This window comes from Leptonychotes weddellii, chromosome 3, assembly GCF_054177405.1.
Source record: "Leptonychotes weddellii isolate Sample4059 chromosome 3, ASM5417740v2, whole genome shotgun sequence".
Classification (NCBI taxonomy): domain Eukaryota; kingdom Metazoa; phylum Chordata; class Mammalia; order Carnivora; family Phocidae; genus Leptonychotes; species Leptonychotes weddellii.
In genome coordinates, this window is record NC_138371.1 from 64,716,522 (window position 1) to 64,729,115 (window position 12,594).

General features: G+C 42.5%; 1 protein-coding gene across 8 annotated transcripts in view; it reads left to right on the plus strand.

The window, feature by feature from the left end:
- Positions 1 to 12,594, plus strand: part of RBMS1 (RNA binding motif single stranded interacting protein 1) — a 209,563-nt gene that overhangs the window by 73,454 nt on the left and 123,515 nt on the right. For 2 of the 8 annotated variants that reach the window (XM_081814343.1, XM_081814345.1), the window contains exon 1: positions 4,953 to 5,376. The exons of the other annotated variants lie outside the window; for them this stretch is intronic. In XM_081814343.1, coding sequence (XP_081670469.1) covers positions 5,308 to 5,376 — 69 coding nt within the window. In that variant the 5' untranslated portion in view covers positions 4,953 to 5,307. Of the gene's footprint in view, positions 1 to 4,952; positions 5,377 to 12,594 lie in introns of those variants that run through there. 8 annotated transcript variants of the gene reach the window in all.

Below are 12,594 nucleotides of genomic sequence, written 5' to 3' on the forward strand. Positions count from 1 at the left end.
GTGCTAGGAAAGAACAGAAATTTAAAGAATCTGCTGACCTCATATTTTTTCTTTTTCTCTCTCTCTCTCTCTTTTGCTGGGAGCCAGAGGCTTTGTGAGCTTTTAAACATAGAGACTCTTAAATGTAAACAGTTTTTTAGTGTGAACTGCTTATACTAACCCATACCATGTGATTATATTTTATTCATTAAAAATTGTAATTTGAAATAATGTTGGGTGAATTTTTCCTCGAGTCCTTTCTGTTTTTAATTGTGGTCCAAATAAAAAAAGTGCCTGAAATGCTTTAGCAGTGATAGAGGGATAGAACCTGCTATAGATCTGTTCTTTTGTTGATAGAGATGTTCTGTTCTCTTATCTCACTGGACATCTCCTCTGCTCCCATTTTTTTTCTTCTTTCAAAGCTTAGTTTCCTCACCATACTTTCTTTGTAGTAATTTCATTCAAAGGCTCCTTTCTTCTGCGGGGCTCAGTAAAGTGTGTGTTGGAATGAGGGGGCTCCCTAGCCTTTTGACTTTTTGTCATCTGCTCCCTTCTGGGAGTTCATCAATTAGCCATGATTTCAGCAGCTATCACCCCAAATCCACATGCTGTCTCATACAAGCCCTGTATCTCAAGGTCTGTTTTTCTGGTCATCTGCATAGTGCTTCTTTCTAAATGTCTCTCAAACAAAACATGTATACATCTGAGCTTCCCACACCCGTGTTGTGCATCCTGTATTGATCTTTCCCTCTGGCGGACTCCCGTAGCACATACTTGTCTAGACCACTTGGCTGGGACTTATCACTTTATGCCTTGCATTATTAGTGTATAGCAACTCGGGTGCTGTACGGGTTACAGTACTCACCTAGGAATTGGAGCATTATTTATAAGGCTTTGTGGGGAGACAGCATTAGAGAGTTAAAGCAGCACAGGATGAAGTCTTTTAACCCTAGCTGGGTCTCAGTTTTAACACTGCTTGCTACTTACTAGCAATGGGTAGGTCAGTCAGTCCTACTTTTTTCCCTGTCATCCGTAAATGGAGCCTAATCACCCTTCCCACTTCATAGGGTTGTTGTCAATGATTTATATAAATGAAAGTCACATTTTCAGATTGTTTCTTGGGACAAATGTCTCCTAAGTTCAGATTCTCAAATTCCAGGTCTACAAATGCTTGGAGGTCGCGGGTCCCCTCTCCTCTACTGAGATCGCAGGCTTCTGCCTGTACCGATTGGCTCAGTCCTTATTAGCCTCCTTCACAGACTCCTCCTGCCTTACAGAGTGTGATCTCTGATGCTGCCCACCGTCTTCCCATTCATACCGAAATGGTCCCGGTTCAACACATAACTTCTTTAAAGGAAATGGGACAAAAACAAATGCGGGAGAAAATCTTCAGGGCACCTAGGCTATTGAAACAGACTTTTTGCCATACTTTTTTTTTAACCTCTGAAAGTTAAGTCTGGTGTACACAGACTTAGAAAGCTCTTTTTACTTGTTGTCAATTCCATCTATACCCTTGCTCCTGTTCTTTTCGATGGTCAGCCAGACGTCCTAGGCATCAGTTATGTATACAGTACACCCACTTAAATCTACAAACCACCACTATAGAACCTGGAAAAACAATAATAACAGCTGCCATTTACTGAGTTTGGCATTTTGTTGGTATACCATAGGTATACTTAAGACAATCTGTGAGGAGTCTGGGACTCAGAGAGGTTAACTCACTTGCCGCAGGCCACGTGGCTAGTAAGTGAGAAGCTGAAATGTGGAGCCAGATTTGTTCGGCTATTTAAATTTTGTTCCTTGGATTGTGAAATCCAGATTCACTTAAGCCATCTAAAGAAGGGGGGTGTGGGGTTAAGTATACACATGGAGGGGCTATTGGAAGCCAAAGCAGCTCTAGGGACTGCTGCTCCCTTCATCATCTCACGGCCAAGTGCTCACCGCTCCTGGCATCTGCTTTACTCTCTGCTTGCTGCCAGTCAGCTTCCTGTTTACTCATAGTTTCTGCTTCTTCATAACCTTGGCTTGCATATGGTTTTGGCTTTTTGTGGCCTCAACTCTACCCCCTGGCACTGTTGCAGTTTCAGCCTCTTTCCTAACTAGTTAAGCTCTTGGAGTTTTCTGAATCAGATTCCCAAGGGTGAGAATCTGATTGGATCTGTTCATTTTTTCTATCCGAACCATGTCATAGGTCACTGGCCAGTCTCTGGATTGGCTGCTCTTGGGTCAGATTCCCATAACTTTACCCACCAGCTGAGCTGGGGGTGGAGGGTGTTGTAGGACTGCCTGGACAGCAAAGTCTCAGTTTCCCTTTCAGGAGAAGGAGCATTTACAGGACAGATTCCAAAGCCCTTATTCTTCCCATGATAACTTGCAGCTTCTCTGGAATGTTTCCTTGCTTTGTCTGTCTTAAAACATATTTGTTTCAAAGGTCAATAAACTTTCCCAGATGAATCTCACTAGGATCTATCCCTGTAATCATTTACGACTAAGCACTTGTGAATATCTATAACTGATTATATATACACACATGATTTCATATTTCTGTTATCTCTCTTAGGTTGGAATCATTTGGGCTTTAGTGACTTCATTACATTTTATAGTCTTTGAGGCTATCTTCTCCTTTCTTTATAATGCTTTACTTAGTTAAGAGTATAGTACCTACTTAAGCCTGAAACTTTTGAACCCTGGCTGGTAGACATTGTTTTTAAAAATATATGCCTTTTGTTTTCTCCTTGTATGTCATTCATCAGTATAGGATACTGCATTTTTCTGATATTTAGATATCTTTTTTATTCTTAAAAAGATTCTTTTTAATATTATTTATATTTAATAAGAATACTAATGTATTCTTAGCATACTTAGTATAAAGTGTTATTAGTATATTTTAGTATTCTAATTTAAATTTTGTTATCACTTGAAATTTTCCCTTATCCCTGTAAAACTATTGCAGGGTATCAAATCACGGCTTAGCATTCTAGAATAGCACAACATCAAAAGTATTGTGAACTTAGAGCGGAGCCGTAGAAAAATTAATCTATGCTGTTCTTTGTGGTTTAAATTGTGGTTTCCTAAGAGACCAATCATGACAACTGAGGTTGTACATGGAATATTTCCATAGATGATAGGTCTGAACTTCTGGGTTCCTGGGCATTAAGTTCTCAGGAAAAGGTGCCTATAACTTGAACAGTTCTACCTAACACCTTATATTTTATACCTGTGGTTGATAACTTGCAGTAAAGCATCCTAGTGACGGGAGATAGCAAATCGGCAGCTGAAACAATTGTAAACTCATGGAGTAGTAGGAAATAGTTCTAGCATGTATATAATATTAACACGCAACTGAATGTTAGTTGTGCTGTATTTATTTAAATCACTTTAAAGGACAGATATGTTTCTGTGAATTTTATTTAGCAAGTTCTTACTTGTCCATGGTATACCTAGTACTGTGCCTAGAATAAGTTCCTTTGTTGCTGCTTTTTGTTTTTAATGGAAAGAATTAGGAATTACATATATGTATATTTTGTGTATATGGTTGTTTTTAATTAGGTGAGACTTGCTAGTTCTCATCATTTTTGCTGGAGAATGTTGGGAGCATCTTGGAATATGGAGATGGAATATGGTGACTAAGTTACCAGCAGGTTAACTAAGATGAATATTTTCAGTTCCTTGCTGTTGGAAAAACCTTTGAATGGCCACACCTTTTTTTTTTTTTAACAGTTTATTTATTTATTTAGTAATCTCTACACCCAGCATGGGGCTCAAACTCAGAACACTGAGATCAAATAGCCACAGCTTCACTAGAAGACCCTAGGGGACACTTTATTTTCCTTATGGTAGCCACAAGTTGAGTGTCTTCACTTCTTAGAGGAGTTAGGATTTTTCATTATCATGGCAGATGGCTCTTTCCAAGGTGTTAGAGGCCAGAGGCCAGGGGAAAAACTTTGTAATACTGCTGTGATACTACCCTGTAATACAGCTGAACAGGCCAACATGAGAGATGGCAAGCCTGCCAACCCTGCCCGGGGTCTGCCTGTAGAACTTGCTGTAGAGGCCCTTCTGCAATGCACAGGTTCTAGGCTTCAAACACCAACTTGAAAGTGATCAAGAAAAGGGGCATCTTAAGCCGCCTTAGATAATTTCAACTGGGAAACAAAGGAAACTACCTCCTCCCTTTGTGTCCTTTTTGCAGTTTCTGTGTCCCTTCAGTAGAACACATTCGGTGGCATCTATTATTTAACGTATAGAAGGATTACACTGTTCCAGTTTAAAGGAAGGCTTACCAAACCAATGGCCTTAAGTGATTTTCGCTATTTGATACTGTCATCTTGAAGGTAAGCTGGTAAACTCTGGCATGGGAATGAAGTATAGAACTTTACCGTGCGTACTTGCGGTGAGAGGGTGGGGAGTGTAGACCTGTTTTCCCGTGCTAAAATTTTAGCGTTGTGATTTGGGGGAACGCGGATTTGCAGAGGTTTGATGGAAGGCTGGTTTCTTGGTTGAAGTAGGAGTGATTGCTCGCACCCTTTTGGGAGACTGGGGGCGGGGTGGTGGGTAGTTTGGAAGGATGAAAGAAAAAAGACCCGGGACTGGTTCAGTTACTACCCAGGTGTCAGAGCGCTCCCCGAAGCCATACCCTTAAAAGGGGCTTCGAGCAGGGGTGCAAAGCTACGGCTGGTGCTTAGGCAAAGAGCCGAGGGGAAAAAAAGAAAAGAGGAGGGGGGTGGCTACTCCAAGGAATGTGCGGCACGCGGGGAGCCAGACCCAACCATTGCACCGAGCGGGGGCGCCGGCGGCTCCCGGGGCGGCGCGGCCCCGGCCCCGGCCCCAAGTCCGGGAGGGAGCGGGCGGGGGCCGATCGGCTGGCGGGGCTGCGGGCGCGACGCCCAGAGGGCGGGCGGGGAGGCGCGGGTGGGCCTGGGCGCGGCGCGAGGCGGTGCGCTGCCGCCTCCCCGCCCCCGGCCGGCGCGCTCTCGGGGCGGTGGTTGAGGCCGCGGTAGGTGGGGACGCGGCGGCGCTGCTCCTCCGCTGCCGCCGGCAGAGTCCGCGCCGCCGCCAGCTCCGCGCGCGAACTCCCGTCCATGGCACGCAGGGCGGCGGCCGCCCGAGCTGCCCGAGTCTCGCCCGCCGCCGTCGCGCCGCACTTTTAGGCGAGTCGGGCGGTCGAGGGCGGAGGAGAAGTCAGCCCCGAGCTGCAGCCCCCGCCGGCCGCCGCCGCGCGGCGAGAGGGAGTTCCCAGAGCGCCGCGGCCCGGGCCGGCCCCTCCTGCGCCCTCCCCCTCGCGGCGAGGCTGCCCCGCGCCCGCGCCCGCCGCCCGCGCCCGCCGCGATGATCTTCCCCAGCAGCAGCGGCAACCCCGGGGGCAGCAGCAACTGCAGGACGCCTTATCGCAAGCAGGTGAGGCGGCGGCCGGGATGCCGCGCCGAGGCCGGCCGCCCAGCTTTACAAAGGGCGCCAGCGCTCGGCCGGACACCGCTCTTCTCCTCGGAGGGACCGGACTGGGCGGTGACCTTGTTTCCGAAGGAGGCGGCCCGCGGGGACGGCTCGGGCCGGTGACCTTAGCTGGGGAGATGCCCTCGTCTCCGCCGGCCGCGCCGGGTGGGACGTGGAGGAAGGGGAAGGGGTGGAGAGGCGGCGAGAGCGCAGCGCGCCGGGCCAGGGGCTTCTCCCCAGCTCTGCAACAAGTTTGGTTTTTTTTTTTTTTTTTCACCCTGAAACCTTTGTGTGTAGAAGAGTACGATAATAAGTCGTAACGTTGGTTTGCAACAATCTTCACTCGGAACCCGAAAGAACCTGCCTGATTCATAGCAAACCCGGAAGACCAATTTGTGTGTGTGCTTGTGTGTGTGTGTGTGTGTGTGTGTCCGCGCGCGTCACCCCCCCATATATATATTAAAAAAAAGAGAGACGAAACAGGAACTTCTGTCACTTTCTCAAGGTTTTCAGTTTTCAGAAGCACAGGGAAATCCTGTGACATCCTAGTTGCAGAGATACTTGGATAAGCCTGAGTCATACACATGCCTTTTCCTATTTTAATACCGTTTCATACATTTTTTAACAGATTGAACTCCAAAGGCACTTTAGTGGTTAGATCGAAATCCCCTGCCGGGAAAAGGAGTGGAGCTGGGAGCTTATAGTTTCGGCCTTTTGTTTTGTTTTTTCATCTTTGTTTTTAAAAGAAGGTTACTGAAGCCATGTTGTGATAAATCTCACAGAGTCTTTCAGCAGCAGCAATAACAAAACCTAGCTTTAAATTATGTAAAAAATGTGCAGGTCTGTTTAGAAAAGGTTAAACTGATTTAGAGGTCAGCGGCAAGATGCTTGTTGAGAAAACAAAAACACGATTGCAGATATTTTTCTACCATAATAAATCTCTTGTCTACATCCTTAGCCACGGAGACAAATCAATTAAGTTATTATCCCAATAATGATACAAGCGAACTCTATCCTTCCTTGCAGACCGTAGCTCTGTTAAGATCATGACAGATAACAGGGATGCCTGGTGGCTTTCCTAAAGACATTCACAGGATTATTGATTATATGTAGTCCTTTTTGTTCTCAAAGTCATTTGATGGGGGGTATGTCTTAGCATAAGTATATCTGAAAGTAGGGCTAATTTGGTCAAACAGTGACGGTGTCAAAAAAGTATTGTTTTCTGGTCTTGGGTTCTTTTACTTGTTAGCTTTCCCTTGAAAAGGTAGTAAACACCCTGGTCTGTGTCCTTTGCTGTCCAAGTCAATGCAACTTTTACCTGGCTTAAGAAAAGCTCCTTTTTTTTCCACGAAAAAAAAAAATCTGCATTTCTGACTTGTCTGAAGTATATGCTAAAATTGTCTAGATTCAAAACCAGGCATCTCTAAACTCACTTCGTGTGGCCTCATTTAAAATAAATGTCCTCGGATCCAGCACACTTACATCAATTTCATCAATGATGCCGATTTACAATAAATATTCTTCTCCTGAACCCTCCTCTTCCACCCACCTCTCTCTACCTGAAAAGATGGCTAATTATGTAAAGGCCTCATGTATTCATTTATTTGTTGTCAAAACCCGGTGGGGTGTTAGCTCTGAAATGGGAAAAGGCTCTGAGGGCGAGGCCCTTTTGCTGTGAGGGGCTGGAGGTTTTGTGTGTGGAGGGGGACAGCCTGCTGGTCTGGAGCACGCTGATAAGATGCTCTTCTTTTCACTGGGCTCTCCTTAGATTCAGAGACTAAAAGGGCTGACTGAATCAGAAAAACAAACAGACTTTCTTTTTTCTATAGGCAAAGAAAGAAATGAATGTGTAGGCATTATACAGACACAAGACCCCGGGTACCAGTGGTATTTGAGTCAAAGGCTTCTTTTGTTAGTATTTAGCCATTCACTGGGAAAGCACACTTCCAGCGTGGGGACCTGGTTACCATGAGTGACTTTGTGATCTCATCCTGGCTTCGTCTAAACGGGAAGTCTAATTAATGTCTTTTATAAGATTTTGTGATGTTAAGCTTGCACCTTTCGGTTTGTATGAATTTGTTCATTTCGATGAAAGAATAGGTAAATTTTAGGTGTACAATGTGATTTGATTTTAATCTACAAATATATAAGCAGCTCTTAGAGCTGATTTCAGATAATTTGCCTGAGGAAAAAATGGAATGTGAGGAATACCTAAAAATCACCTCTTGGAGAAAGATAGGAGAATCACAGTTTTTTAGACATATATTAGTAGTAGCTAACCATCACTGAGCACCTTACTGCCTGCTGCAGGTCACTGTTCTAAGTGCTTTAGGTGGATTAACTAATTTTAGTCATCTTGACAGTCCTATGAGACAAGTAATACTATTTCCCTTACAGCTGAGAAAACTGAGGCATAGATTAAGTAACTTGCCCAGTCTGTACAACCCAAAGTGCTGAGCCGGGATTTGGACCCTGGCAGTCAAGCTCTTAAAACCATCACATTGCAATTGCCTGCTTATGGGCACATCTCAGTAGAAACTCATACAGAGCTCATCCGCATCACTGCCCATTGCCTTTTTCATCTCAAAAGTCCAGTTTAGGGATTCCTCCTGCCTTTTTTTTTTTTTTTTGAGGGGAAGGGTGGAGGTTGTGAGGTTGAAAGTGAAGGATGAAGTAAGTGGATGGTATGGATGATGGGTTCATGACATTTGAAAGCCAAAGTATTGCTTCAGTGAATGACTGTAGAATCTCTTTTTAAAAACTTTATATTTTACATGTATCGGAGTCAGCCAGTTTCAGTTAAAGCAGAGGTAGGTGGTGCTCATCCCCCTCCTGCCCCATGATCTCTGGCATCATCTCGGATAAATAGGATTTTCCTGCATCACAGGCCTATGAGCACATTAGAAATACACCTGCTTGGCTTAGGTCAAAGTGAGACACTTTTGAGTGAAGTGATAAGCCAGTAGGCAGTATCTAGACAAAGATTGTTTGTCCAAGCCTCAGTGGAGAAGTGTGTACATCCTATTATTGACTGTGACTTTCAGAAACATGATATTCCTTAAGCATATCCAGTCTGATTGTATGAAAATGCCCTGCAACCTAAACAAAAACCATTTATCAGGACTTCTATAGTTATGAACATATTTTATTGTGTTTCAAAAGAAAAAAATACTTTATGTTAAAGGCTTTAAATACAGAAAACAAGTATTTCCATTTTGCTTTGAATTCTTTTACAAGCCACTTCTCTCCATGTTTTCTGACTTCCATTTTAGAACTGCTTTCTCTGGGTAGTTGACTCAGTTATGTCATAGAATTTGGTTTTTACAAATTGTGGCATGTAGCAATTCCTTTCTTGCTATATGCTGTCGTGGTTTGCAATGGGGCCTTTGAGGAAGAGGAGTGAATGCAAGAATTTGTGTGTGTTTGTGTGTGTGTGTGTGTGTATCTTTCTTTTTCTTTACAAAGATATTGCCAGCTAATAGCTGTACTTGTTAAATGTTGCTAACTTTTGATGAGTGAAGTACTTATCTCCCCAGTTCAAGTAGATTTACATAGTTTGCTGCTTTCTTGAAGATTAACTGGGTGTAGCTGCACGTGAAGAATCCAACAGTGATTCAGTGTTTGGCCTTGTTGGAGGATGACATACAAAGCTGTTGATTAATCCTCTTCAAGCACTTTCTGTTCACAGCAATCGATGTGTAGTAGATTGGGATTTTGTTAAGTTTGAAGATTAAAGTTGTGCATAGAAATATTTAAATGAACACTGTCTGAGCTATTCCCAACGTGTTGTTTTTAGAAGAAGGTAAACATACTTAGGCCACAGAGAGTGGCAGTTGAGGGGAAGGTAGCAGAAAACTAAATTGGTATGCATAAGTAAGGTCTTATCCTTATTTCACATTAGGCTATCTCAGAGGGTTGGTGATAAAGTAGTATTTCTGAATCAAGGAACTGTGCTTTAAATATGTATCCATAGCCATTTGAAAAGTATAGAATTCTCTATCTGTGATTACCCCTTTTTTCTGCTGGGTACCCCTTTTGGCGGCTCACTACATTTTCTGTAGTTCACTTCGGATTTTGAACACATTTCTTGTTTTTGTTCTTTCTTCCATTTAGGGGCTGATGTCAACTGGGCTCATCACATATTAGCAATACTTGTCAAGCTCATTCTTGGTGGTAGGGCGTGTATGTGTGTGTGTGTTGGGGGGCGGGGGGAGTCTGTCTTGCCCAGGTTTCTGAGAATATATTTCCAAAGCACTCCACCAAAAATAAGTATTTAAAGATATATAGATGATAGTCCCTACCAACCTCAATTGTATTTAATCTTCACAACATCCATATAAAGAAGAGAAGGGTCAGGAATTTTGAGGCCATGAATTTATTAAATGGCCTAATTGGCAAAAGCGAGGTCTCTGACATCAAGAAGGGCTGGGTCTGCTACTAGGAAAAAGAGAAGGAAGCCCAGCTAAGAACAGCTGGAGCCCCACTACACTTCCCTTTCCTTGGCCTCCCAAAGACATGTGGCACACAGAGCGTCCCAGATTTCAGCTTTGGGAAGTGTAGCTCTGTAATTTATTAGTGTTTTTTGTTTGTTTCATAAAGGCCTTTACTCTAGGGTTGTCAGGTAACATCCAGGATGCCAAGATAAATTTGAATTTCCAATAAGCAATGAATAATTTCTTACATCCATATGTCCCAAGTATCGCGTGGTACTGTGTATTTTTATTCGCCCAGTCCAGTAAGCCAGTCTCCCAAAAACCCAGTTCGCTTTTTAAAACTAGTTATAAAAAAAAACCCGTAATTATAAACCATACTTTTCCTTCTTTTTCCACTAACATTTTGCCTCTTAGCATATACCTTAAACCCTGATGATAATGTGGATTTCACACTGTTAACTTCTTTGACGGTCACTCACCTAATTGAAAGACCCTGGCTTAAGTTCTGGCTCTACCACTTGCATGCTTTTCACTTAACCTGTCTAGGCCTCAGTTTCTGTTAAGGAAGGATAATAGTGCCCATTCCACAGGGCTCTTGCCATCAGTCCTTCTGAGGTGCTACTATTATTAATGTCCCCACAGAGCAAGCAACAGCGGGTGGTCCTGGGAGGCTCTGTGTGATCCTGGGAGACCTTGACACAGCCTCTAAGAATGGACTATGTTTAGAAAGTGGGGGCAGCCTCCAGACGGGTAAGGACCTGGAGCATGAAGATGAGACTCTCCACCACTGGAAGGAGAGAGAGAAAGAACCAAAAAGTAGAAGAGTGCACTCCACCATATTTTAAAACAATTGTTCCTGTATCATGCTCTTATTAGCAGAGTTTGCCTTCTCTCTGGGGAAAGAAAGCCTTCCAATCCTTTCTATTTTATGCAAAGATATGATTGGAGAAGGAAAAAAAAGAGCATTGATGACTCTTATCAATGAGAATTTGTACCTTTTAATTTGCTTGAAAACAGACAGATATGATTATTAGTATATGCATGATGATTTCCTGAATTCTTTCCTTTGTCTTGTTTGTACGTTTGGTTTTCAAAGATGCCGTCTTTGCATTACTCAGAAAAAATAAACTTTTTTTTTTTTTTTTTTTTTGTCCTTGGACATCTGTAGGTGTTTGGTGGGTGTTTGTTTTTAATCTTGCATCTGTAGAGAATGGTTTGCTTAACACATTTTAAAAGCTTAGTAAATTTTAAAATAGGATAGGTGGGCCATGAGGAAAGGAAGCAAGCTTTTTCTGGAGTAAGGACAGGTGAAAAAATTAAATGGAACAAACTAAATTGTGTGTTCAAGAAATGAATCAATACAGCTATTGTTACTTAGCACTTATTAAGTGGCAGCAGTGACAAAACTTGGTGTGAGACAGAGTGCTACCCTAATAAATAGAATTGTATTTGGGTTCCACTTTGCTTATTTAAACATATGGAATTTCAAAACAATAAAGTGTAAACTAGGGAAGATTATATTCGTGTTTGTTAATCATGCATACACTACAGTCTCAAAAATGCGTTAAAAAAAAAGACTGGAGGAAAATTGCCAAAATATTAACAAATATTTTCCTCTCTTGGTAGGTAGAATCACAAGCGACTTATTTTTAGGGATTGTTTACATTTTTTTCGACCTTCCAGTCTTTCTTGCTTCCTCCAGTAAATATATAGTTCTTCGGTTGTCAAGAAAAAAAGTGAACAAAAATTTAGAAAATCATATTATTTTAATGTCTAAAAATTGTGAAAATCCAAGAAATTCACGTCATTGAGAATTTCAGCCAGTTGTACTTAGGCACTCCTTGGTTCTGTTCCTGAGCTCTGAGATATCCTTTCCTATTCTTTATGAATTTCTATTCTTCTTTTTACTGCAAACTCTTAATACCATCTCTTTGGAAGTCACCTATTACTGATGGATAGTTTTCATATTTATGAACTTTAGTATTTTCCTATTTTTTTAATTTATTTTTTTAGATTTTTTAAATTAATTTATTTGACAGAGAGAGAGAGAGAGGCAGCAAGAGAGGGAACACAAACAGGAGGAGTGGGAGAGGGAGAAGCAGGCTCCCCGCTGAGTGTGGGACCCGGGGATCATGACCTGAGCCAAGGCAGACGCTTAAAGACTGAACCACCCAGGCGCCCAGTATTTTCCTGTTTTATATAGACCAAACAGGCCTTCTGTGTTTTGATGTTTTAAAACTGTTTTTAAGACATTTTTGGGACACCAGTTTATCTACATGAGTCAGTAAGGGGAAAATGGAGCTATATATATGAAATTTCATATTCTAGATTGCTTTTCAAGAAAGTAGCCACCCTAAATATATCCTGAATACTGAGGAATTGGCCACTATTGTCTCTGTTTTCATTTGACTTACAGCTGCACTTAAATATAGCTGTTTTGTGGACAGATAAGTTCCCCTGCGTTTAATTTCCACATTAAATGTGAAAAATCGGCACTGTCCTACTCCTTATGTCAGAATCCTTGGATTTATTTTATTACGAATACTCACGACTATCTTCATCACATACTTCCTTTGTAGCGTTAGCTTTTTGAAAGGGCAGCGGAACAGGAGGCGTGGCTTCTTTCTAGGCCTCTTTAATTTCTAATGGAACATGAGGTTTCTGTAAGAAAGACGCCATACAGATAATGTCAGCACCTCAGAAGCTGTTGTTGCTGTGTGACCCACGGGCATTTTCAGTATATCAGGGG